Source organism: Sander vitreus, chromosome 11, assembly GCF_031162955.1.
Source record: "Sander vitreus isolate 19-12246 chromosome 11, sanVit1, whole genome shotgun sequence".
NCBI classification, from domain to species: domain Eukaryota; kingdom Metazoa; phylum Chordata; class Actinopteri; order Perciformes; family Percidae; genus Sander; species Sander vitreus.
In genome coordinates, this window is record NC_135865.1 from 17006917 (window position 1) to 17034244 (window position 27328).

Genomic DNA, 27328 nt, shown 5'->3' on the forward strand with positions numbered 1-27328 from the left:
CTGCACTGGGGCCCACACATGGAGCAGCTCTGAGTCGTCCCCTTATCTTGATGTTTACAGGGAACAGCGATTTGCCACACGCCCTGCTCTAGCCGGACCCCACTGTTCCACTTCTTTAAGTGTGATTGGGGGCCTTGCTCACCTAATATCTCCACCTAAGGGGCCACCTTAGTTGGAAGGGCTTGATATTTCCTGAGCCTAAAAAATAGTGCAAATCACCCCTGGAGTCTTAAACCATGAGAAATTGTTTGATACTAATGCTGCTGATATCCTGAAACGTCTATACCCCTCTCTACACAATAGGTGATATTGTTGACAACCACCCATAGTGATTGATGCCATTGTCCCATGCCGATCTTACCTCATAGGCATTTCCATGCAGTGAATGTCTTTGTGTAACTGCACCACTGTAATGTATCCCCTCTATAGTCTGCGCAGGATGGAGAAGGGTCTTTACTTCATCCCCTCTGAAACTCTCTGTTGACTGAGCTGCTTGTCAAACAGCTGATAGCTGGCTGATGTTCTCTGCTCTAACACCCTCTAACCATGGTATGATGTAACCCAGAGAAACCTACCCTATTCTCATTGGCATTGTTTGTCAGATATGCATGGATTTAGGTCATCTATGGCTTAGACAGTAAAATTACATAAAATATTATTGGATCTTCCGCAAACACAGTTTGACAAGCACTCCCCCCATTCCCAGACTAAAGCAGCTATATTCTACACTAGTATAGTAGCAGCTCTACCCCCTTGCATGAACCCTCCCCTCAGGATGTCTGTATGCTAAAGGGGCACTCACACTGTGAATAAGATTAGTCTGCCTCCAAGTGTACAACATGCTTACGCCACTTGACTTTGAATCAGTACTGATTTGGAGCATTGCTGGATTGTTGCGGGGAATAATGCTCTGGCTGGGTTTATGCAATGGCTGTTATGGGGAGCCCGGCCTCGTCTGCATGCATGTTTTAGGCAGGAGCGGCATTTTGGATAAAGCTGTAAGCTGCTTATGGCCGTGGAGAGAGGTGATTACAGGGCCCACCTCCATAGGACTGACTGGGAGGCAACTTTTAGGTCAGTGCCATGGCTCCTCCACGCCTCCGAGTGCCATACCGCCACATTCTGCTAATGTGCCGCTCAGCCGTTTCCTCTCTGTCCCGTACCAAGTCCCACCCTTATTCATGGCCTATTCTGTGAGCTCAAATAAACTCATCTGCATGCTTGCGAGGTTGGTTTCACTTTATCAGTGGTTGTACCCTAAATACTGTATGTGTGTGCTGCTTTATTTACATTGTCCTCTGACATATTATTTTTCGCTTAGTGTCACCGTGAGAGACAATGGGTTGCTTAAGTACAGTATTAAACATTATGACACCAATTTGGAGACGCTTTGACAGGGAATACACTATAGACTACACACAAAAGATCTACAGTACAGCTTGTTTGTGTCTTTTGACTTGAGCCCTGTTCATGTAGTGGCAATGCTGGCACTGCTCTGGTACTTTTTTTGTCTGCCTCTGAGAATCAGAGGGTTTCATTCAAGGACAGAAATAGAGAAAGCCTTTCTGTCTTGTCTGCCTTTAGGTGGTGAAGTGTGGGAATTTGCTATCACTGACCCTGTAGTAAACACTGTGTGAAAGCAGCTGGAGTATAATCTTATGTGTTGTGGGATCAGAATAGGGGAGCAAAGTTACTAAAGAATCACAAAAAAGGGCTGCCACATCACCTGTGCAGAGCATCAGCCAAAATAATGAACACCTGAGCAGATTGGAGGCAACTCAATTAACGTCACTGACACTGCCAGTCAGAGCATAAAGGTAGGTACGCAGCTTCTGTTGCCCTTTTGTTTGGAAACAAAAGGTTCCCTTGTGTATTCAGACAAGAGTAGGGCAGTCTTTATGAAATGCTAGACAAATAATGATTCATTGTTTAATCTAGATAGGCTTGTGTTTTGCATCAGACAGTGTATAAGTTCTTTTCTATTAAATTGGAGCGGACTTTGGTAACAGTTGCTCAATAGTCTAGTGAGACTGAAGGAAATTGAAACAAACTAAATATTGTTTTTATGGGTTCAGAATGATTAGCTAATGGATAAAGAATATGTATATGCATTTGACTTAGATGTGTTTTTCCACATCCAATTAATACTCCAAATGTTCTCTCACACTATACAATTACACATTACATAATCTTGTTTCCCCTATTTTTACTATATTACTTCTGATCGGACAAATGATACACTTGACACCTTTCTAACCAATAAGACCACATGTTGCTTTCAATTGTGTGATTCTATCTTACATATATATACTCTAATGTCATCTAATCTGTGCTTTTGTGTTGTGTTTCCCAGGAAGAATCCTCAACAGGTTTTCGAAGGACATTGGTTACCTGGACTCTCTGCTCCCATGGACGTTTGTGGACTTTATCCAGGTGAGTCTCACCTCGGCAGGTTTGGTTGCTGGCGCTGCAGCATGGGAAGGCCATTTCATGCCTGGCTAAACCTGCTTTGTGGTCCGGGTCCCCTAATCTGGAAACAATTACTGTAGGATTACCCGCCAGCGCGGCCCAGCGCCTGCACAGATTTAATAAAAGTGTGCACATAGGCTGAGGGCGTGGCTCCCTCTGTGTGACACAACAGAAGCGGCATCTTCAGAGAATGTGTTTGGAGACTAAACAAGTGATTGGGAGAGAGAAAGGTACCAAAGAGGAAATAAAGGTCACAGGATGATGGGGATGATTTGGAGGAAAACAGTGGGGAGGCAAGGAGGGGGTGACGAGGACAATTCGTTGAGTGGCAAAGAGAAGAAGTGTGAGCAGCAGGCGTACGATGTATTGCAGGAGTGGAGCTGGAAGCGTGGTAGAGGGGAAAAGGGGACAGGTCAGTTGGAACAGATCCAGAGCGGGACTTGCCCCTCTTAAGGCGATTCACCTAATGCTCTACAGTCTTAGGCCTGGTAGCCAAGGGCCACCCTGGTGCATAACCAGGTTAGGTTACCAAATGCCACCGTGCCACCATGACAGCCATCTCCCACGAAAGCCTGCGGAGATGAGCCAGCTCATGCACCTAGCACCACAAAGAAGGGAATGTTCGCTGCACAATTCGAGGTAGAGGAGCAGGCGTGGCTCTTTGGTTAGGGCCAAAGAATAGAACAAAGGCACGCTGAAAACGAATCCCCCCTCCACAATGCCTGAGTGATGTTTGTGGCAGATACCCATCTCACAGTAGACAAAAGCCATCTTAAATGCTGAAAGCACAAAGGATCATATGCACAAAGCCTTTTTGTCTGCCATAGTTTCCCTCATTTTGATAATAAGGTGAATAATGGCTGGAGTAAAATAATAAGTTTGTAGAAGGCACATAGGTCCAACTGAAACCGGTGAAAGTAGAGGTCATGACTAAAAACAGTCTTGTATTGCACATATGTACTCAGAGTATGACTTATCTATTCCACCATATTAGTTATTACCTGACTTATCATGGAATACAAGAAACAATACTATTTGAACCATGTGTCTGTATTGTAGTGAAAAATACCTTTTAATAACTCAAGAGCAAACTGTCAAAATAAGACTATATCATAGACTGGCTATATGATGTGCACATGGTTTCATTTGCTCCAGCAGAAAGTGGGAAGTGATTGTGATAGTGGACAAAGGTGGCAACCTTTGGACAGAACACTTTTGTTTGTGGGGCTTTCTGCTCTTGTTTGCAGGTGTCTTTCATGAAGCAGTCTTTAATGCTTTCAGGAAGAACGTTTTTCACTCTTTTTATCAAAGTATTAGCCGCGCAGAAAAGCTGCGGATCCTGACTATTGTTGCTCATTCGTGGAGGGACATTTCCCCATAGTCATTGTTTAAATGGTTGTCAGTGGGGAATAAAGTGAAACTTCATAAACAATGCCCTAACTGGTTTATCTCTCTCTATGGGGAGAGGCCGCTTCTGTGCGGGGATTTGCACCAGAGCCTCCGCCTTTATGGTGGAGTAAGCACTTCACAGCCCCTCAGCACTGCTCCCATACCCGCCTAACAAGGGGATTCCCTCAAGCTGGGGAAACCTGGTTACACCCCAGACCCCTATTTTTCTTCACAGGTCTCATCAAGTAGTAATTTAGTGTATTTGGGAAAAAGGCTCTTTCTCCTCTCTCTTTATGGTCAGGGGACAAAGACAGAAATGTCAATTAAAAACACCTCAGGCTTCGGGGACTGTCTGCTTTTGTGTAGACTTGACCTTTAAATCCTGGGTTGCCTCTATTTTCACAGAGGGGGCAGAGGAGGAGGGCAAGACAATAAGGGGTGAGTACAGGGGTCTTTCAGTGGAGGATTTTGTGTGAAGGCTCTTGACCAAATCACACCACTAACTGTCGGGTCCATAGCTACATTCATAGGTCTTCTTAACCATCCACGCAAATTCAGTTTGTCAGCATGTGCATGCTAAGACACCAGCTGACAGGTGCTTTCATTTAAGTGTGACTTAGCCTGATCTCACCAATTTTAATGGCATATAAACATGCATAAACACTGGCTCATGAATCATAAATTATAGCAGTAAAACCTGGAGGGAGAGTAAATAGTTTGGAGTGTGTGTGAGAAAAGGGTGCATGTGTGTGGTATGCAGACAGAATCCCAGCACAGAATACACACACAAACACACAGCAAAGATGGCTATTGTCTAAAAACACTGGCGGGTGGATCGTTTTGTGAGTCTGTATATTGTGGCACATTGTGTGTCAGGCCTCTCAGTGGCTTTGTGGTATATACGAAATGCTGACGTAACCGTGAGTGCTATAGGATGGGATTTCACCGGCTTTCTCTCCTTCTTTACCACACTGGTGACAGAAGAAGTGAAGAATGCACTGGCTCCAGGCGTTACTCAGGTTATACTGAGAAACACAAGAGATGGTCCTGTGTGGAAATATTAAGGCTGCGCCATAAATCCCCCTTGAGCATTGTTTTATGACAGTGCCATTGTCTTCCTGCACAAGATGAAAAAAAATACTAGTGACACCTAAAGATTTGTCAAATTAATGTAAAAATAAACCAGAAAACAGCATTGTGTGTGTGTGTGTGCTTATGGGTATGCCTAACTGGCCACTTAGCAATACCACACATGGTCATTCGATGGCGAGCATCGGCCAGCAAAAGCTTTCATTCCAGTGTGTGTATGTGTGGTCTCCCATGATGCTGCGGGGCACCTTAGCTGCTCTGACTCAGACATACAGGCCAGGCCCTGGGTCCTTTGAGTCTGGGAACTTACATAACAAAGTGTCAATATGACGAAAGATAATGCATTCTGTGCTTTCTGTGAGTGACTTTTGTATTTGTGAATTGCTGTTTTCTTACACATTTGAAAATGTTTTTGTGTTGTTTTCAAGTGAAAGTAAAAGGAGCAATGACTGAGTGAATGAATTTGCTGGACACAAGTGATTTATAGTAGAGAGAGAGAGAAAGAGAGACCGCATTTCAAAGCCTTTCTCTTATTTCCAAAATGGGCTTGGAAATCTGCAGCTTGACTGAGCCCAAATAAGTGACTTCTTTTACCTTTTCACGACACACAAAGGCCTAATCCTAGGACTACTTGAGCCACCAATGTAGACAGTGACTGAGACCACCATAGTATGTGTCAGACCCTCCTCACCACACACAAAACACATTGACTGCAGCTTTATGAAGTGAAAATGGCCCAGAAAGGGAAAATGTGAAAGAGGTGTCCACAGTCATTTCTCCCAAAGAAAGGCCATAGCATCTGGGCATTTAATGCTAAAATAAAGCCCAAAGACCGAGTAGAATGGATTGGGTCACTTCTATTGTTCCAGAGCCCGAGTGAAACAGCCCTGTTTTGTTTCAGTACCACTGACCCTTGCAACTTATTGTGCCCCTCTGTCATGGAAAAGTGTGGAGTGAAAAAAAATTCCAGCGATGACAGAGGACTTCTTTTGAGGAATTTTCTTTGCCATGCTTTCCCCTCATTTCCTGTTTTGTTTGCACTTCTTTTTTCCCAGTGGCAAATATTGCACACTGTCAGTAAATAAAGGGAGGATGAAAAGGGGGTTGTAAAAAGCATACTGATTCCTTATGTCCGGAGGGATGTTTATTTAAAGCCAAGTGTTTATTTTCTGCTGCGGAACAACAGTCGCTATCATTGCTGAGCACAAATACAGCAATTAACTTCAATTTTCTACATTTATTTAGACATCAAAGAGCTGATAGAATCATTGAGAAAATAAAGCAATGAGGGTCAGCAGAGATCTCAATGGTCTTTGGACACAGCAGTGCGCCCAGTTTGCCTGAATGACTGAATCACATGCGTGCGGTAGCTTTCTTTTCTTGCTAAAGAGCAATTAGCGGTAATTCTTTATTTAAACTGTTTGTTTACAAAACCTTTCATCCTTTTATCCACTTTTATGTGCAGCGGGATGTGGCTTTGGGAGTTTTCTGTTCCTGTGTGGTTTCATAGGAGATATGGATGTGGTCCGAGGGGGTGAGGTGTGTGCTTGTAGGATCACTTATCTGAGTCATCTGTGTGTAGTGTGGGTGGGGGGCCACGGTGTTCCCGATGCTGACATGATAAGCGCCAGACCACGCAAATGGATCACATCAAACATTGCCTTGGCGATAGCGGGCCCTGGGGAGCAGGAGGAGGCAAGACTCCTATCTAATGGTTCCTGTTCCTCTGTCACTTCTGATGACCCCACTGTCAGATAAGCCTGTCCTGGACCTTCGTGGACCCTGACTGAAATGGGCCCAATTAGAATTTAAATGAACCAATCGGCAAACATGAATGAGCGTTGTCGCTGTGTCACCAATCAGCAGCAGGAAGGTGAAAGCAAAACAGTATATTTGATAGGACATTTGTTCAGTTAATGTTTGATCCCCTCAGGGGAAGGCTGGATAACATGCAGTAATGGCTCGTGTGCCACCATCTCACTTTGCAGTCTGGTAGCCTTCCATCAAGGCTAAGATTGAAACTTATGTACTGTGAAATTCTTGGGATCAGTTGTGCTCAGTAGCTTCCACTCACTGTTTGATTGCGTGGGCTCCACTACAGCAATGGTTAGACTAGTAATACCCTCTTATCTGAACTGCAAATGGAATTGTGTAGCTTTTCATCATGAAACTACACTGAAAGTGATCATGCTTAAATGTGTGCTTAAGTGGCAGATAACATCCGTAATTAAGGTGCTAAATTAAATTTTCATCTCTCTGGGCTAGTCTGAGACCACTGAAGGTAACAGTACGATCTTAATCTCCACGTCATAGGATTCATTTCTTAGGATGTGTCTAATTTCAGGGTTTGAGGTTTCAGTTTTATCATCTATCAATCAAATATGAAATATGTAACACAGTATACCTTTCAGAAGAAGAAACGGTATACAGTGGTGGAAGAAGTATTCACATTATTTACTTAAGTGAAAGTATCAATATCACACAGTCAACACACTCCATTAAAAGTTAACTTAGGGGTCATGAGATGATAACATGTGTAGGAAAGAAGAAAAAACTAAGATTAAAAGTAGAAAAAATAAAAATCAAAGGTAGTGAAGAAGTATAAAATTGCATAACATGAACACATAATAACCACCACAGATGTGAAATGGTGAAAGCATTTTATTTAACCACAATGATACTTTACTAGATTCTAAACACTGGTGGGTGCTTTGGTGTTGTCAGACTCATTGCCTCCAATCCTGTTTAGGCAGCTCTGGTATCTTGGTCTAGATGTGTCACAGAGCCATTAACACGGGTGATGAGTCACTGTGTTGTTGAGGGTTGTGTGGTTTGAGTGTGATGTATCAGAAACCCACAGTGTGGTTCCCAGAGCCCTCTGCCAGTCACTGTGGCCATGCCTGTTGGCTGGCTGCTCTGCCAGGGAAGCTTACAGGCCAGAAGTGTTGAAGGGAAAGCCCAAGGGAGCCAGGGATATGAGCTGCAGTGGCCAAGTGGTAAATTCTCACCTGCTACTAAGTGAGAATTAGCGCTGTGGTCGTTTTCCTTTCACACTGTGAGTCACATAACCTAAGTCCCACAACCTGCTGTTACCTTTCTGTATATCTGTAATGGTCTCACACAAATACAACTGAAATAGTTCCTCTTGTTTAGCCTCAAGAAATAGGCCTCACTGCCCTGGTGGTAGCCCACACAGCAGCAGTGGAGCTTTTGTCTCTGTTGCTGTTTGCTTAATATTGTGCCCCTTTTCTATTTCTCTTTCTGTCCCAGGTATTTCTCCAAGTCATCGGAGTGATTGCAGTAGCTGCCGTCATCATCCCCTGGATCCTTATTCCTGTTGCTCCACTTTTTGCTGTCTTCCTGTTTCTGCGATGCTACTTCCTGCAGACCTCCAGAGACATAAAGCGCCTAGAGTCTACCAGTAATTTTTTATTTTATTTGGGTGGGGGGTGGGCATGTCCATTTGTGGTAAGAGACAAAAGCAGACCACAGGAATGCTAATAGACCATTGAAGAAAGCCATGGTCATTAGCATAAAGGCTAAAGGTGGCGGTGGCCTATGGCTCGGCCACACGCAGTTTCCTCAAGAGACGGGAGTTCATGACATCACATACAAAGGGGAAAAATGCCAAGTGGGCATGACTAGGCTATTGAAGGCTTTAGTTCATCTTTTTTATTCTGGGCTGAGAGCCCAAATGTACATTGGACAACAGGTTCCATCATCTTAAAGAACAAAGGTTCTATTAAAAAGGCCAGAGGAAACATTTAGGTTTTGTCTCTGGTTTTGTAAGCCTAACAAATAGAAACAAAAGACCACTCAATTGCAACCTTTCCCTAAATCATTGGTCTATACTAAACTATTTGTCATCAGAAGCATCAGGTTGATTATGACTCACTTAAAAACACAGTGTATTTAAATACATAAAAGCAGTCTAAAACAGTGTTCTACATAAAAGCAAATTTGTTTGGGTTAAAACTCTTCAACATTGTCCTAAGTATACTATAAGGAATGCATTTGTGTTGAAAAATGTCATTGTTGAATGTATGGATAGCTGATTTTACAGATGCATGTTTGCTAACAGTTGTGGTGCATATACTGTATATATTTTTTTCTTTTAGCTCGGAGTCCCGTTTTCTCCCACCTTTCTTCCTCTCTCCAAGGCTTGAGCACCATCCGTGCCTTCAAGGTTCAGCAGAGGTTTCAGCAAATGTTTGATGGATATCAAGATCTTCACTCAGGTAAGCATTAAAAATATATATTTCAGTTAAGGATATTAACTTTTTATCACGCCCTTTCAAAGCCATTTAGACTAATGTTATTTTGTTAGTACCAGCAATATTTAGACAGTAGAGATTACATGTATTATCTTATCTGTGTGTTTGTTAACAGAGGCTTGGTTCTTATTCCTGACTACTTCTCGCTGGTTTGCTGTACGCCTTGATGGAATTTGCTCAATTTTTGTCACCATCACTGCTTTTGGTTGCCTTTACCTGGGGGATGGTACTGTATGGGATTTGGATAAAACATTTGACATTATTGACATCAAAGACTTTATTAGTGAAACCATGGCGATAAACTCATGACTGTCTGACCGTATGTTTACTTTTTTTCTGATATTACAGGACTGGAACCAGGTGCAGTGGGTCTGGCTTTATCTTATTCAATGACACTAACAGGCATGTTCCAGTGGGGAGTCAGACAGAGTGCAGAGATTGAGAACATGGTGAGAACATTTACATTTGAACACTTACTAAACCTATTCATGAAAGAGGCTTTTATTTACCAAAAATGAAGCAAACAATTTACAAAATATTTAACTAAATTCTGGGCACATAAAATAGGTCAACTAACAGAACTTAACTCAGCATTAACACACTAATATAGTATATTAAAAAAAATCTCTAAACTAGAAATCCCATCCCCCCATGATGTGGCGGGAACTTGGTACAATCTGATTAGCCACTTCCTGTATTTAATAGCCAAAATCTATGTGTCATTATTTATCTGTTTGCTGATATATGTGCGTAAGGTCAACAAACTCAATGAGAAGAAAATGAACTATTATGTGTCAACTTAGAACACTAAGGTGTGTGCAAGAGGATTACTGATATTTAATCAGTTGTGAGGCAGCATGTGCGGCCGTCACCGAGGGTCTAATGAAAGACACTATTGAGTTGCATTGTGGGAAATGTAGGATCCAGTTTTTTTTGACTCATTCTTTAGACTAAAAGTCAACATTTCCGCGTCTGCTGCTTCGTTTTTACGTGTTGTCTGTGGTCCCCCAACTTTATGCAAGTGCAATACTAAACTATTAGAGTACTCTTTTAAAACATGAATTGACTGCTAATTCACTGGTTAGATTATTGTTTGCGATGGTCAAATTAGAAATACTAGTAGGACATGTGACATGTCATGTTTGCTGTTTTATGTTCAACATAACTTTATGTTTACTAAAGCTGAAGTCATGCCATTTTCAATTATTTCAAGTGATAAGAGCAAAATGTATGAATCAGAAATCTGTCTTCACAACATATTGTGTACTTCTACATGTTCTGTGAAAAACATTGCCTTATCTTTTGTAGATGACATCTGTGGAGAGAGTGGTTGAGTATGCCGAGCTGGAGAGTGAAGCACCCTGGGAGACGGACAAACAGCCTCCGCATGATTGGCCCAAGGCAGGCTCCATCACCTTTGACAGAGTCAACTTCTCTTACAGTGCCAGTGAGCGCTTGGTCCTAAAGAATCTGACTGTCGTCTTCACATCCAGAGAAAAGGTTCTTGTCTTTATTCCCACCTGTGCATGCTTACTGGTGTGCACAGCCTGTGACTTAGGTTGATATGCAGCTAGTGTAGAAGGCGTGATGTGATTCTTTTTTATGTGGCATTATTTTCAAATCAATTATTAAAGGGACACCATATTGTACTGCTGAATCTTCAGGACTATACCATTTGTGATTCATGGAATACATATCATGTAATTAAGACTGTTCAAGTGGATCCAATTGTTCCCAATTTGCATTTTGAGCTACCTGACGGTGACAACTATTCATTTACTATAAGAGAGAGGAGAGGCCTAGGGAGAGTGGCGAGGGAGGAGAGAGAGGGAAGCAGAGGAAGATGGTTGAGAATGATTGAAATTGTGTTTAATGCAGGGGGTGTATTTTGCATGGCTATGGTTGGCCAGGGCGGCTGATTTCACAATGGATGGGTTGATAAGTGTGGAGGCCCTGGCTCTGACAGCCCATGGGAGGGATCTCTGCCACATGCCATGGGGGGGAAAGGCTTTGTGCATCCTGACAGTTCCCCTGACACCCTTTCACAAGGAAACCAACCACCTACAGTACACAATCCTTTCACTCTGGCCTTCACTACAGTCACATACTGTACATAATCATATAACCACTCACAACTCCAACTACAACAATAACACCCATTGTTTAGAGAGAAATAGCTTAGTAAGAGCATATTACTCGTCTCCGAGACGAAATCGATGATGCACAGTCCTCACTTTTACATTTCATTATGCTAAAAACCAACTGCAATATGATTTCTAAAATGAACTTTGACAATCTTTTGTCTGAAATAAGATGGAAAGGTAACGTGACAGCTTTTTTTAAAAAGAAAGCCAAGGAATGTCTGACTGATCAATGCTGAACGCTGTTTCAAATGCATTCAAGAAAAACAGACATTTTTGGTCATTAGTTTCAATAGCTTAAAATAACCTTTTGTTTACATTTACTGCCAATCAGGTAGTAGTGTGGTGTTCTTATCTATGCACAGAAGGTGGATGGACAGGTAAATCTCTGGGTTTGCATCTACTACTGATGTACTAGCAGTCAATATCCTTTTATATTCACCCATTTACGGGAGCCGGCACCAATATTGTGCATGCTCACTCACTGACATGGCTACAGAGACACTAAATGGAATGGAGCCATCATGTTATTTATTTACAATTTTTCTGAATTGACAGGTCAAGATGTCTGCTGTGAAATGGGTCTATCGCTCATATGAGTATGGATCATTACTGTTGAAGAACAAGGCAGCATAATGGAAAGGGATCATGAAATGAAAGTCTTTGTTTATCTGGTTTGGGTGTGGAGACTGCACAGAATGTATGAAAAGATGTTATGCACATATACTGTAGACACACAAATACGAGTTGCATATTATTGAAAAAGGGATAAGCATAAGGTCCTCAACCTGCTCAATCTGCTGATGCAGGGCATACTGCTGTCAGCATTAAGTACTTTCAAATTAATTCCATTAGCAACATTTGGCATTTTTTTCATAGCAATCTCCTCAAAAGTCTGCAAATGTCTTCCCAGGACTCTCAGCATCCTTTTCTCCTTGGCAACGATCATGCTCCTTCCTGCCCTCTGCCCTTGCTCCCACATGAGCAACTGGTTAGTGACTTTTGTTTCTGTCATAAATGAACAGCCTCTTGACCACTTTTCATTTGAATATTTAAAGTTGGAGTTGTGGCCAGGCCTGGGCAGGTGGCTCTTCCTGTGGGGTCCATCCCTGTGACATGAGGACCAAATGCAAGCCCAGTTTAAATTCATGGTATGGTACAAGGCCCTTTCCTCCTCCAGCCTTGGGCATCAGGTTATGGAGAGCAAAGTGATTACTTGCTGTTGAGAATATTTTTTTGTATAGCACTTTTCAAAACAAAGATACAAAGAGCTTTGCAGTCAGGAATAAAACCCTCCGCAGACTGAATACAAGTAATCGTTTAGACAGTGAACCTGCTTGTTGACTAATACAGATTGAGGTGACTTCTGCCAGGAAAGGATGACCCAATTGTGTGGAGCTCCTATTCAAAAGCTCCATCTGTGAGTCAGTGCTTGCAACAATGTTTTCTACTACTTCTGCTTTGAAAACATTCAAAGTGTGAAAATCTTTGTTCATAATAAACATCTAAACTTTTTCACCTTTGCTACCACCTGGGTGGCATGCCTATGTCTGGGTCCTGAGAGTTTTGTGTCTAGGATGTTTTGGCACTGTGGTGAAGCCAATGCATGCGTCCACAGTACACTATTTTTTATAGGGAGGGTGCTTATTCTGTCAGCACTTCAAATGTCTGTTGTCTGTGCACTCTTTGCTGTATCTTCTGCAAAAGAGGGGTCTGGTATAATTCTACTGTCATAGTAAATGTGTTGGTGATATCCTCTTGACATAAGGTCACAAAGAGGTTAAGGAAAGATATTTTTTCCTCTTCTGAAATATTTCCTACCTGGACCAGGTAAAGGCATCTAGTGGTACGTTCCTGCGTTCGTCATGTAATAATCACCTGTGTTTATTGAGGCCCTTTTAGTGGGACCATTTCAGCCCACTGCATAGCTCTCTCTGTTTGTGATGAATTTAGACAGCTTTACTGTGCTTTTGCCTTGGCTCAGAGTTATTGTGTGTTTCAGTACACCCAAGTGTTGTGGTTACAGAGGGAGATCTAAGTTGTGCCACAAACCCTACACCACATTGTGTACGTCTAATAACAAGTTCATTCATTTAGATCCTGGATCGGTGAGCCGGTCCTTCTAACCCTCCAGCTAAATGGGTACAGAGGGAGAAAACATTTTGGTAAACCCCTGGCTAAACAAAAGGTTGCCCATTGGCTATGGAATGGCATATAACAAGTGTTGGCAGGCAGCAGTGTGTGGCATCAGCAGCCCAGTTCAGTGGAATAAGTAATGATTTGCCTTGTGATGCAATTGTTTTCACCATTTCCATTTGGTTCTTGGTTTCATTTGGGTCTTTGCCATGGGGTATGCTCAGCATTCAAAAACACTGAGCAGTTTGATCTAGACTGGTGATGTTCTGTTTGGGTCCTCTTTAGGTCTGTGCGTTTAACACAGCTGTGCCTGGAATGATTTGGGAATGCATGGGCCTTACAGTGAAGGCACTGGCTAGACCTGCAAGTATTAATGGCAGGGTGACCCTGCTTTTCCACTAGACACAGAGGATGACGTTTAGTAGTTCATCTAGTACCATTTTCAGGTCAAATATGTCCAATACTTAGTTTATGACCAAATACCTGCAACACTAATGATATTCCCATCAGCCTCAGATGTACTTTGTGTTTAGCGCAAATGAGCAAATATTAGCATGCTAACATGCTAAAATAAGACAGTTTATGATGGTAAACATTATAACCTCTAAAAATCAGACCTGTACATGTTTAATTGTAGTATTGTAATTAAAGTATTAGTGAGACATTCAATACAATCTAGGGAGACCAGTTTGAGTAACAGATCTGTGAATTTGAAGGCTTCTCAGGTGCCCAAAACAACACAGGGGTTTATAATACTCAAAGCATTATACAACTGGGAAGTTAAACTGTAGCTGTAGCTACTGTCAGTCTGAAAGCAGCCTTTGTACTCTTACATCCTGATTGGGTGGCTTGTACAGTACATTAAATACACAGATACAAAAAGATGGGTAGTTAAAGCTTTATTGCGAAACTGTTTTTATATTAATGAACGTCTGTTACATTCAAGCCATTGCCAAATGAGTTGATACAAAGCTAATTAAGACTATCAGTTTAACAAAACACTCTCTGTATTTCTCTGGATGGCTGTATTTAGAAATTGTTGTTGTCTGGTGACTTTCGCGCGCAGAAACTCGAGTGAAGATAATTACCTTTTCTGAAGAGTCCATGTTTTTTAAATCCTACATGTCCTCCTTGGCTACTAGCAACTGCGTGGAGGAGGGGTGGGGGCGCGTGCGCGATTACGGAAGGCTTGTGTCATGTGGATGCAACAACAGTGGTGTTGTCATTACTTAGAATTAGACATGTATAAAGTACTAGAGACCCATACTTGAGTAAAAGTACAAGTTCTCTATCAAAAAAGTGACTTTAGTAGAAGTTGAAGTGCACTTTAAGCACCACACTTAAGTAGAAGTACTAAAGTATTCAACATTTTTTGTACTTGGGTATTGTAAGTAGTTTATTTGAAAATGTACTACTCAAGTACTGAAAGTAAAAGTACAAGTATTGTGTTATGTAGTTATTAAAGAAAGCAGTCAAAAGTTTGAATATCATATTGTTTATTATTTCAAATCTTTAGCCTAAAGGACACTCACAATTCCTTTGGCTGTAGCCAAAAGAATTAACAAATATTAAATATATTATATTAAAAATAACAAATACTGAAATAAAATGTACAATTATCACACTGTGCAAGTAAAATGAACATCCTCTCCAGCACCGTAACGATTAAAGCCCCAAAAAACGTATCACACACTAGCTAGTAACATGTGTGATGTACAGTGGAAAGTTAGCAAGCTAGCAAAATACAGATAACTAGCAGCTTCACATCACAGGGTAAAACGGTTAACATTCAGTATTCATTTCAGACTGAAACAACTCAGGAATAGCTTAATCTGCTGCAACAATAGCTAAATAGAGTACAAACTTACATCGTCTCTGACTTCTGAACAGGCAACCGCCGTAATGAAAAGAAACATAAGCGATCTCTGGGATTTCTTACGTAACTTACGTGATAGCGTACGTAACTAACGTAGCCATAACTACACACACTGTGACCTACACAGTCTCCGTAGCGTGAGGAATTCACAACAGTAACGAGTAACGATGCAGCACATAAAAAATGTATTGGAGTAAAAGTATTAAACTCATCGAAAATATGTACTCAAGTAAAAGTGGAAGTAGGAGAAAAAAAGAATACTCCAGTAGAGTACAGATACAGCCTTTTAGTACTTAAGTACAGTAGTGAAGTAGTTCTACTTTGTTACTATACATCTCTGCTTAGAATTCCTCATGGGGGCGACAGAAACTATGCACTATAGCTTTAAGCATACAGTATAACACTTATACTTGTTTAACGGCTTCATGTGTTATCATAGAACTGAAGTTATAATGAGTAACTACAAATTTCCAACCTACAGATGTTGGCATATGCAATGCGTGGAACTGTTGGACTATGAAATGAGCACTTTTATAGAATATAGCACACTTTAAAATAACTGCCATGAATCATAAACAAGCAAAAGGTCCAACACAAAATTATACAGGTGATGGCATCAAGATGGGTTCCACCGATGCCATGTGAATAAGCTTATATAATGATACATCCAAGATACGAGAACATGTTTAATTTGAAATGTGACTAATAAATGTTAAACAGAGGCTTTAAACATTAAAATGTTTAAACATTCTTTAAAAATCTGGTATTTTTTCCACTATCTGCCAAAATCATGTGATTACTGTCAAAAAAAGAGATTTGTTATACCTGCTTGTTGTAGAATATAATGTTTGCCATCAATCTCTTTTATTGCCACACGATACGAGTGGTTCCATTGTACTTATGTTCCCTTGATGACATGACACAATAAGCACAAAAATGATTAATAGCCTGAGGGAGCATGACAATATATTGTCTTTACACATCTAAAAATAGTTCTCATTTCTCCACTGTAGGTTGGCATTGTTGGACGCACTGGTGCTGGTAAAAGCTCCCTGATCTCTGCCTTGTTCCGGCTGGCAGAACCTGAGGGACAAATAATGATTGATGGTTTTCTGACTTCTGAGATCGGTCTGCACACCCTGCGTCAGAAAATGTCCATCATCCCACAGGTGACTTTTTAAATTGCCCTCAGTCTCAGCTGTTGTCTTTGCACTTAAAACTGCACACAGTAACCGATGTGTAAATCTAATAAAATATTAGGCATCATCATCACTTAGAACAGCACGCAACGTTCAGCATGATATTACAGGATGTTGTGTTTAATGTTGTTGTCCTTTTCTAAAACGGCTGCACTTTTGCTTTGACTTCTTCTGTACTTCTTTTAATTTCTCAATATTGAGAAATGGCAGATGAACACTGATAACAGACACCTTGGTACTTTAAAAAAAAATAAAAATAAAATACTAGCTTTTAAAAAGCTAAAACAAGTGAGGAAATTTACAGTCTCTCAGGGGATTTCTGAAAGTGAGACAAACAGATGCCTTGAGACAGTTTAACTTTATTTCCGCTTGTTGAAACTGATACGGCATTAAGAAAATGCCAGCCTGCGGGTGAGTGTCAGCAGAGTGGAGGGAGGGGAGAAGACTCCCACGGCCTGTACTGTGAAGAGAGCAGTTCCCCATCCCTGACAGAGGATTAGCCCTCTACCCCCCAAACATGGGAAAGCTGCTTAGAAGAAGTCTTCCCCCATCCTCACAGTCAGAGTCCCCTTGTACACCGTCACTTAGCCCAAGTCTCAAACATTTCTAGGGTGTAGCCAAGATGCCCAAAAACCGTTTCATTAATGCTTTTCTGTGGATTTGATAGGTTTCTGGCATTGCTACTACTTCAGATAAAGTTGTACTCCCTCATCCAAACTAGTTTAAGATATGATGTGTGTTTGATGTGATTTTGTTTACTCTTTCTCTCCTAGAGGGAGAGACTTGCACAAAGTGGCAGGTTACGACTCAGAACTTTAACTGCACGCCCATCTGTGTCACATACTGGATGGCATTTTTATGATGTGAAGTCTTACCAGTAGAGTTTCTCTGTGTCATGCTCTTAGTTTTACAAACTTATATAGAGTGAATTATCTTGGATTTACTCAAATCCATCTGAAAGCCTTTTTATTCTCCTGCTAGACGTAAGAGATGAAGTGATAAAGTCAGCCTTTCACATGGAAAAATTGCTAGTTGCCTTTCCTTTTCATGTGGAATTTTGAGTGTGATATGTATACTATACATTGCCAGTGAGGAGTTTCATTATTTGCCACCCCCCGATTTGATTATGATAAGCTTGTATTAGCATATGGCATTAAAAAAGGATCCATTTCAGTTTCTATTGAATTCTCAGGAATTACTTAGTAAAAAAATGAATTCTGTGGCAAACAGAGGGCTTAGAATTGGTGGAGCACATAATCGGTCTATGGAAAGCTGTGCTTGAAAGCAGTTTTTCCGACCTAACATTGAATCCTCAATTAAAGTGTGTCACAAAACTAGTTTGAATTGGGACTTCAGCTGGCTTAATGACAAGGCGGGATTGTTGGTGACAGAAGGAAAAGCTCATTGGAAATAAAGAGATGGAACATTTTCTAAGGAACAGGTAGCAGGGATGAAGTCCTGAAATGCTTAATTTCTTCTGGATGAAAATTGAGCAGTTAGTCCTGAGCCTTCTGACCTACATGGAGGTTTGTTGAGACAGAATTTTGTATTTCAGGAGTGTGTGCTGTGTGCGTGTACACTGCATACATCTCTGTGCTTACATACCTGAGTGCATGTTGTTTCAGCACTGGCTGTGAAGCTGACCTGTAAGAGAGCAAAGATGAAGGCGTGGATAGTGAGTCACATACAAGAAGTAATGTAACCTTAACGCAGGACACTCAGCCTTTTAGGCCCATTGTGTACTTTACTCTTGCTCCTGGTCTAATCTTATAGTTGCCAGGTGAACAATTACTATCTCGGTTTGGATTAGATTCATATCTTGAGTAAACTAGATTTATCAAATTGCTTGGACTGTGATGAGGATACAGTTGAAGTCTATCAGTTTTTGTTTTGGGCAGTTGCTTGCTGCTCTGCATCACCTCTATTGCTGTGATAGTTTTTTTTCAAATGGCCATTATAACCATTTAGTGTCATACATTCAGTGTTATGTTTCAAAGGAAAGCACAGCTGTATTTGTTCACCGATATAGAAAAAAAGCCATATAAAATGCTTATCTAGAGCAGCTCTGTATGGTCTCTGTATGACAACCTGGGAGAGTCCTAGCAAGTGTTCAGTAAATCACTTCAACATTGGAGCAGAATTTATGAATATATATCTGACCTGACACGACGAGATGGCAGCTTGCTCCTGTTTATCAGGTTTACCACAAACTGAGTGGCATGTTGGAACAGTGCCTGTGGACTTGTTGGCTTGTACATCGGCACTATAATAAAGAGCTTTATTTACTCTCTTAAAGATGGCTGTGCGGCTGAACCTTGATCCAGGTGTGTGGCTCACCATAAATACATATCTCTTGGACATCCTAGCTGTCTGAGATCTGAGGTTGTCCTTTTCATGAGGGTAGTCAACTGATGCGATAACCCCTCATGACAGATGCTTGTGCATTTGACAGAGTAAAGCTGTTACTTACATTTTGAGATTATCATTTCTAATACAACTACTGTATAAAAAGTCTTGGATGGTAACAGTGACTAGATGTTTTTGTGCCATATTATATATTCAGACTATGTCGCACAGTTATTATCCACCTTTACCAGTGCACAAGCTCTGGTTTTCCAAGTAAAAAGATCAACTTATTGAAGCATAGTTGGCCAGAGCATTGAATAGAGATCCTGAGTGGAGCAAGCCCTTTGTGAACATCTTCCCCTCAAACATTGCCTAGCGGCGCTTTATAAAGCTTGTCTTAACCCTTTCATACATCTTCCCCTTGTCATTATCTTAACTGGCCACGGCCTTCTCTTTCTATATCCATCTATCCACAGGACCCAGTTCTCTTCACTGGCACCATGAGGAAGAATCTGGACCCTTTCAGGCAGCACACAGATGAGGACCTGTGGAATGCACTCCAAGAGGTACTCCAGCGTGGCTCTGAATGATTCCCCTTCGCCGGCCCAGGGGGGGATCCCTCTGTCCCCCTGTACAATGCTGCCATTCAGCCTCCCTGCTCGCCACAAGTCATGGGGGGAAATCCCATTAGGGCCATGGGGCCCAGCTCAATGTGCGGCTTGTAACTGGGAACCATTGAAAGTGCTGGGGGAGATGTGTTTGGGCAGTCAGGCCAACCAGGATGAAGGCTCCCCCCACAGCGAAGGGCTTCAGCTCCTGGTCCTGCCTCTGAATGGGTTTGGTGGCCTGGATTAAAGCTAGAGGCTGGCCACAAGAGAGCACTGGCCAAGGTCATCAGTGGACCTGGCCCTGCATTGTGCCAGGCGGTTAATGGGTGTGTTTGGATAGCTCTTTAAAGGCATCCCTGCAGGAAGCCTTTATGAAGGGGTAATGAAGGGTTGGGGCTCTGCTCTCCCTCTCTGCAGGTGCACATGAAGGCCGTGGTGGAGGACCTGCCCAATAAGCTGGAGACTATGCTGACTGAGTCCGGCTCTAACTTCAGCGTGGGCCAGAGGCAGCTGGTGTGTCTGGCTAGGGCCATCCTCCGGAAAAACCGCATCCTCATCATTGATGAGGCCACAGCCAATGTGGACCCAAGGTCAGGGGACACTCAAGTCTACAAGTAAAACATTTTACAACAATGTTTGAACAGTCCTTTCCACATGTAGTGCATTTACTGTAAACAAGTGCTCCTTTTAGATGGGTATCTTTAAGCTAGGTTTAATGAAACTGTAGCACCACAATTGTTATACAAACTGAAATCATTCCTTAAACAATACTTCTGTTCAAGCAACTTTGCAAATAAATCAATAGCACATGTGTGTAACTGAAGCCTTAAAGCTACATTGTGTAAACATTTCTCCCATCTAGCGGTGAAATTGTATATGACAACCAACTGAATATTACGTTCTGGCCCCTCCCATTCCAAGCGCGTTCTAACTCCTACGGTGGCCGTTTTATTCCAAGAAGTACGACTTCTTCCGTGAGTGTTCCTTCCAGTGTAATAATAGTTTGACGTTATTTATCGTTATTCTGTATATTGTACGAGATTAATAGTGTAAGGCAATGTTTACAGCGTAGGAGAGAAGCAAAGGAGGTTTGTGTTTTTAATATATTTCTCTGAGCAGTATGAACAATGTCAATGAAACCGGCACAAGCACTTTAAATAAATCCTCGGAGCGGTTTTCTACTGTATTATCTATCATTTCACCGTGTGGGGAATTGGCAAATTGGCACCCCTGCTTGCTGAGAAGGTGCCGTGCACACTGCACAGAGAAGCTGTGTGAGAAGGGGAAAGGGGAGGGGGGAGCAGGGGACAGTTCACCTCTGGGTCGAACAGGTTGCTGGGCATAGGCGCCGATACTGTTGGTGCTCCGCTAATACTGAGCACCCACGAAGGTGATCGCGGTTATGTGTCAGTTAAACTTTTCATCTCCAATCCTATCCTGAGTTGAAAGATAGCCTACTTTACGGCTTTATTATCGAGTTGATAGGCGTGTGTGTTCGTGTCGGCCGCCTGAAATGCAACATTTTTTGACGAACGGGGGTCTCGCCCTGGGTGTAATTCAATGTAGAACCGCCACTGGTTGTTCTAGCTGTAGCTAGTCTGTGTACGTGAGTTGTCTGCCAGGGAAATTACGACACATGATTACGTTTATGTTACAATGTAGACAATCCTGTTTCATCATTGACGTGAGGAAAAGTATCCTAGACGTCGTTCTAGCGTTATGCACTACCATGCTATAGTTAGCCAACAACTATAAAACTTCAAATTTACACAAATAGGCAGAATTACCTGTCGAGAAGAAAGCAGGCAACTTCGGTGTCCCCTTTTAAAATCTTTGCTCCTTATGAGCTCTTTCCATCTTGGAAAAGCCACTCCAATATTAACTTTGATCTTGTTGCTTTGCCTGTCACGTTGACGTTTTAATTCTCTTTTTAACTTCCTTGGCGACTCTGTTACATGTCCTGGAGAATAGGCGCAATCCTCCGTTTTCAACAGGCTTTCAAATTTGCCGGCAGTCGCAAGTAATCTTCTCCCCCTTTATGGCACTGAGTGTAAAAGCGCGAAATGTACTTTAAAGATGGAGGCGCAACATGGCGGCTGTCATTCGAGTGACTCGCTCGTATGTATTCTGAATGATTCTGAATGGCAGATTCTACGCGTATGAGAATACTTAGATTAGTTGGTGGAAGTAATTACAAATGAATGAGCACATATTTGTGAAAGAACAAAGGTTTTTTTGCTAAGAATCAACTCAAAAAATTACACAATGGAGCTTTTAAGCAACACTAGAGAACTTTTTGTAACTTAAAATAATGTTTCCAAAATCATTTCAGTGGTTTGTCAACTCGTAACAGGGTGAACGGCACTTCTGCATTCGCTTTGCGGCTCTCTACCGGCTATAACCACACTATGCAAGTTTGCCAGATCGGGTAGTGGATCTGTAGTTCAAATGAGACATAATGGGACAATTCCGCTTCCAACCCGTAGGGGAACCGAAGCGGGAACAGTTCTCTAGTGTTGCTTTAATGAAAAGATGCACAGATTTAACACGTATCATCTACAATGCACACTGTTGGGGGGTGCATTAAAGCAGACCTATTGAAGTCTGCTTATCATTAGTCTACTATACACAGGAGTGGATTGATCAGAGCCTCACATATATCATGTCAACAACTATTAACATCAAATATTTAACAATTACGCTTTTAGTATGACTTTTAAAAGGCAAATAATACCTGTCTTTGTTATCTTAAAGAGCTCTGCTATCCTTTTTTTATGCCTTCTACTGCACATACCTTCCTGCTGATGAGCCATTGTTCAGTGTTAAGTAAAAATCCCTGCCCAAGGGTTTAAAGGAAGAGGGTTTTTTGTGCTGAGGTGTTGTGTTCCCTGCTTCTTTTTAGAACTGACAGCCTCATCCAGCAGACTATCCGGGACAAGTTTCAAGAGTGTACCGTCCTCACCATTGCTCACAGGCTCAACACTATCATTGACTGTGACAGAATACTGGTAAGTAATAACGCAGTAAATTTCCATTGCCCAGCACTTTAGTCAGTATTTTAAATGAGACCATTATCCTTCTGCTATCAGTTATTAGTTACAGACAGAAGAATGGGGTTAAACTACAAATAACCAGCTAGAAGTTTGGTGCTTTTAGTCTTAACATTTTGTGATATCCCTTCACAAGCTTGTTCTTTCTTATCAACTATAATAAATACGTAATAAGAACAGAATATGTAGTATACCGTGAAGTAACCCTGTCAGAGAAATGTATCTAGTTCTCTTAACAATTACATAGTAGATGGTGTGATTAATCAAATTTCTTTACTTCATGCAGCATGGAGGGAAGACCTGGACTGGTGTTCTCTGAAGTTTCTTCAGAGTGCCTGACCTCATGACAGAGTTGGTTCAGCCAGGCATTAACGGCATACAGTAACCTGAGCCCTGAGACCAATGGTCCTTTTAATGTTAACGTACTTCCGCAATCCCTCAGGACAAGAGTCTTTTTGATGATAAACTCTGTGCAATGTCAGCAGACTCTTATCTGACAAACTCACACACAAAGGGCCCTATTTTAACGATCTAAGCGCACGGCGTGAAGTGCCTGGCGCAGATGCGTTTAGGGCGTGTCCAAATCCACTTTTGCTAGATTGACGGCGGAAAAAAGGGTCTGTGCGCCGGGCGCATGGTTCAAAAGCTTACTTAATCATAGGCGTTTGGGCGTAACATGCAATAAACCAATCAGAGTGTCATCTCCCATTACCTTTAAATGTCAGGCGCGTACCATGGCGCAATGCTATTATGATGGCCGATTTGCTGAGCAGGAAAGAGAGAAGAAACTGATCTGCTCGTGCGTGAAGTGAAAGCGTATGAGCAGATCATATGATAATACTATTTCACATTGTAATATTTTTATTTTTAATCTTTTGCATGTTTGTGTGCTGCTGCGCATCCCTGTGTGTGCGCTAAGGCTCGCGCTGTTCATGAGTCTAGGCCCATTTTACTAATGCGCTGTTAAAATAACAATGGAATGCTGCACTATTGACTTTAGACCAGGTTTTTGTTGGTCAATGGCGTGATCACTTCCCGCTGCCTCAAGATAGCAATACGCCAAGAATTCACCTGAACACACCTCACTGTAGGACCAGCACGCCTATGGGCGCTGGACGGTCTTAAAATAGCAAAGACACTTGCGCCGGGCTTTGCGCTGGGCTTTGCGCTGGGCTTTGCGCCGCGCTGCGCCGGGTGCAAGATAGGGCCCAGATCAATATATTGAGTACTTAAATATAAATGTTCGCTTCCCACAACCCGCAGAAACATGCGCCTCATATTCCCTACTGCTGCCGTGCGTCAAACACACCTGAGGTTCAGAGCTTACAAACACCTCTTTCATTCTTTGCAATGAGCCTGCTAAACAATCTTTACAGAGTTTTAATTCACTTGCTTGATTTTGCAACAGCTGGCCTGATTTCTCCCTCACAGCATTCTTTCTCATTGAGCCTGCGCCCGGGCCACTTGATCTTTGGCCCTTTCCTGCTACTGCCTGCAGAGGTGCCAATTAGTGCCATTTGTGGCAGCATTTGTTAAGCGTCTATGGAGGACATGGCACGACCTGGTGGCTGCTCGATCACTGAGAGGGTTGCTGAGAAAAGCCAAATATCACACAGTGGGGACTATTTCACACCTACACTTGTGTTAAATGCCCCCAGATTGTTGCACACTCAAGGGGAACTAGATTTTGGTCCACCTGAATTGTCTCTTCGAAATCTTAAGCTGTGCCATATTTAGACCATACAAACTCTATCTCCAAGTATCCTGTCGATTATGAAAGCAACAGCAGAAGTCTCCCTTTCATACTAAACCATCCCTGAAACTGGGCTTTAGCCATAACAAACTGCTCATTATAGCTGCAAGGGGATTGAGCTTGTTAAAATTTGTCTGTGATATAATTGTTGTCTTTTCCAAACTACTTGAATTGGCACTGTTGTTTGTGTGGTTTCTATGGCATGTGATGACACAGAAATGATGGTAATTTTCTAGAGTGTCTTAAAGGTGTGATTGTTGGATTTGACTGAGGACCACCCCTGAGCCGCTGAAATGCCAGGATAAATACATGGATAAATCACTGATCTTCAGTCTGTCAGAGTCAGCGCGCTAGACTTTCACACTGCTAACAGGCTACGCTCATTGTCCGTGGCCCTGTCAAGCACAAACAAACACCAGTGTTTGCTGTTGCATGAGTCACATAAAATGGATGGTTCCTATGTGCAGAGAACTACTGTTTCTCTATTCATATTGCACTGTCTGCATGCATCACTCAGCAGCGAAACAGCTGAAATGTCAGTTTTCCCTAAAGTAAAGTATACAGGCGCACACACACACACACACCCAGCATTGTATGTGTGATTGCAGGTTTTGGATGCTGGCAGAATCCAGGAGTATGACGAGCCATATGTGCTGCTCCAGAACCAGGAAGGGCTCTTTTACCAGATGGTCCAACAGACAGGCAGAGCCGAGGCCACCTCACTGCTGCACACAGCCAAACAGGTAAGCACACCCATCTTTGTCCCAGTACGGGGCTGTCACTAAATAGAGTCCAGCCGTGGCACACTAATCCTAGACTCTCCCTTTAACTCCAGACTTCATTGCTCACCCCTAAAATAATACAGTTAAGCAAAAGAAGATGTGCATTACCCTGACAATGCAAAGACACTTGATTACCATTTTAATTTAAAGTGCTTACTTGGAGCATTGCAACACCATAACATTAATTTCAAGAGAGAAATTGTCCCCTTTGTAGATTTACATCCTCTGATTTTATCAAAGAAACTCTCCATATAATCTTTTTCTCATAATGTAATTTTGAGATCATTTTAGAGATGATTCTAGAAAAGCAGCTTTCTTTGCGCTATATCTATTTGGAAATATTGGGTTTAACTTCATCGCGATTTGGGATAAACTTTCTATGGGGATTACTGTAATAGAGAATGTCCATATTTTTTCCGTGTGAAATTCATTTGTGATGTATTTCCCCTTCAGACACTGAACAGATAAGAGCCGGCTATTCATTGTTCAATTCCATTTTATGTGCATCTGTCTGGGACTACAGATACCATATTGCAACTTCAAACAGGTCTTTGTGAAATAAGAAAAAGTAGGCATCATTCCATTTTCTCTCTGTCCCTCGCACAAATTTATCAGCGGAACTGTATCTTCTCAGCCAGAGGAGTGAAATGAGTAAAATACTGATTTCAAAGACTCAGCACACTGTGGTATTATTTGGTATCGTCTTACCCTGCACACTGGCGGATTGGTAGTGACATTGTTCAAGCCCTTACATTTTCCTTTCTTTATTGTAGGATGCTTTCCTTAGATCAGATTACTGCAGCATCCATAACTGTCTAGCACCACTTATTAAATACTGAGATGGTCCACATGTTGTGTGTCAAGTTTCTATAGTTGTCAGTCAAGGTTTAAATACATTCAATAATCTGATATCAACCTCTGGTTCCTTTGTCCATGTTGAAAGAGAATCCCAGAGTAGACGGTATATCTCTGGCTGAGGCCAACCTGTTTTCACCTGTTTTGCCTCTTTCTCAAACTTACTGTTATTGAAATTGTTAGTCTGTCAAGCCTCTTTGTGTTAAGAAATCAAGTATTTTGTAGAAAAATAAACTCAAATGAAACAAGTAATTTCAATGATTATCTCTGATATTTTTCCTGTGAATTTCACAGAGCTAAATAAGCCACTTTTGCATGCTTCAGTGGGTGACGAATCCCTTCACCCAGCTCTGACTGGATCTGTCATGAATCACACCTTAACAGATCTTTGCTTAGATTGGACTGTGTGCTTGTGTTCTGTGACACTGCTTCCCTGATGCACTTCCAGGTTTACATGAACAAAAAGCGAGTGACAGACGTGCGCTGCGCCAAGGACATCTGTGCCATCTTTGAGACGTCTCTTTGACAGGAGAGTCGCTGTGGCCCTCACGCTCATCATCACTGACCAAATCTATCACCAGATATACTTAGATTCCTTCCTGTTTATTAAAATGTATTTCGACTCCCAGCAGGCCGAGTGTAGTATTTGATTGGTGTAGTCCTTTGGTGTGGAACAGAGGCAAGTATCTGAGGCAGGGTGTACCTTTATTGACATTATATTACTGCATGGCTGTTTATTGATTACACCCTGCTATGTTTATGTATGCATGTTCTGGCCTCTTGGGTAGCTTCAATTTGGCACTAGTGCAGATATTGGATGTGTTTATCCTGGTGCAATTAATTATTGGTGGCTTAAACTATTCCTTTAAGGCAAACATTGTTTGGTTTCATTATTTGGAAAATGCTTGAAAAGACAAGGAGAACCACAGGAGACAGCGAGCGATGTTTTCAGTAATTATTGTGCCTTAATCAGACTATTGATGTTTTTTGTAATTGCACGTGTTTTAATTAAGTAGTCTTCCAGCACTTTGACGATAGTGGTTTTATGTCTACCTCAGCTCTTGTCTGGAAATAACAGTAAAGTTGAAATGTAACATGTCATGTACTGGCAATGATAATGACTAACACCAAGAAACATTTATTGCCTCTGAAAAATGTTCTCCAGTAATATCAACTTTCTCTCTTTACTTTTTGATAAATGGGCTGTTGTGGCTTTAAAAGCATAGCACTGACATGAAATGTGGTATGACTATTTATAGCTATGTATTTATTTACATTGTCTAAATCTTTGCATAAGGTAATATTTCAGGGGGATGCACTTTGTAGTTTAGTCATAAATAAGTGATACAAATGATCACTTA

At 41.7% G+C, this 27328-nt stretch overlaps 1 protein-coding gene across 1 annotated transcript in view; it reads left to right on the forward strand.

Moving 5' to 3' along the window:
- The window catches only part of LOC144525291 (ATP-binding cassette sub-family C member 4-like), a 40757-nt gene extending 13982 nt beyond the window's left edge, over window positions 1–26775 (forward strand). The window contains exons 20-31 of the mRNA XM_078261974.1: window positions 2354–2433; window positions 8218–8368; window positions 9066–9185; window positions 9337–9447; window positions 9570–9670; window positions 10530–10721; window positions 16388–16543; window positions 19396–19485; window positions 19945–20117; window positions 22430–22535; window positions 24939–25073; window positions 26416–26775. Of these exons, the coding sequence (XP_078118100.1) occupies window positions 2354–2433; window positions 8218–8368; window positions 9066–9185; window positions 9337–9447; window positions 9570–9670; window positions 10530–10721; window positions 16388–16543; window positions 19396–19485; window positions 19945–20117; window positions 22430–22535; window positions 24939–25073; window positions 26416–26493 (1493 nt within the window). The 3' untranslated portion in view covers window positions 26494–26775. The remainder of the gene's footprint in view (window positions 1–2353; window positions 2434–8217; window positions 8369–9065; window positions 9186–9336; window positions 9448–9569; window positions 9671–10529; window positions 10722–16387; window positions 16544–19395; window positions 19486–19944; window positions 20118–22429; window positions 22536–24938; window positions 25074–26415) is intronic.
- The last annotated feature ends 553 nt before the right edge of the window (window positions 26776–27328 follow it).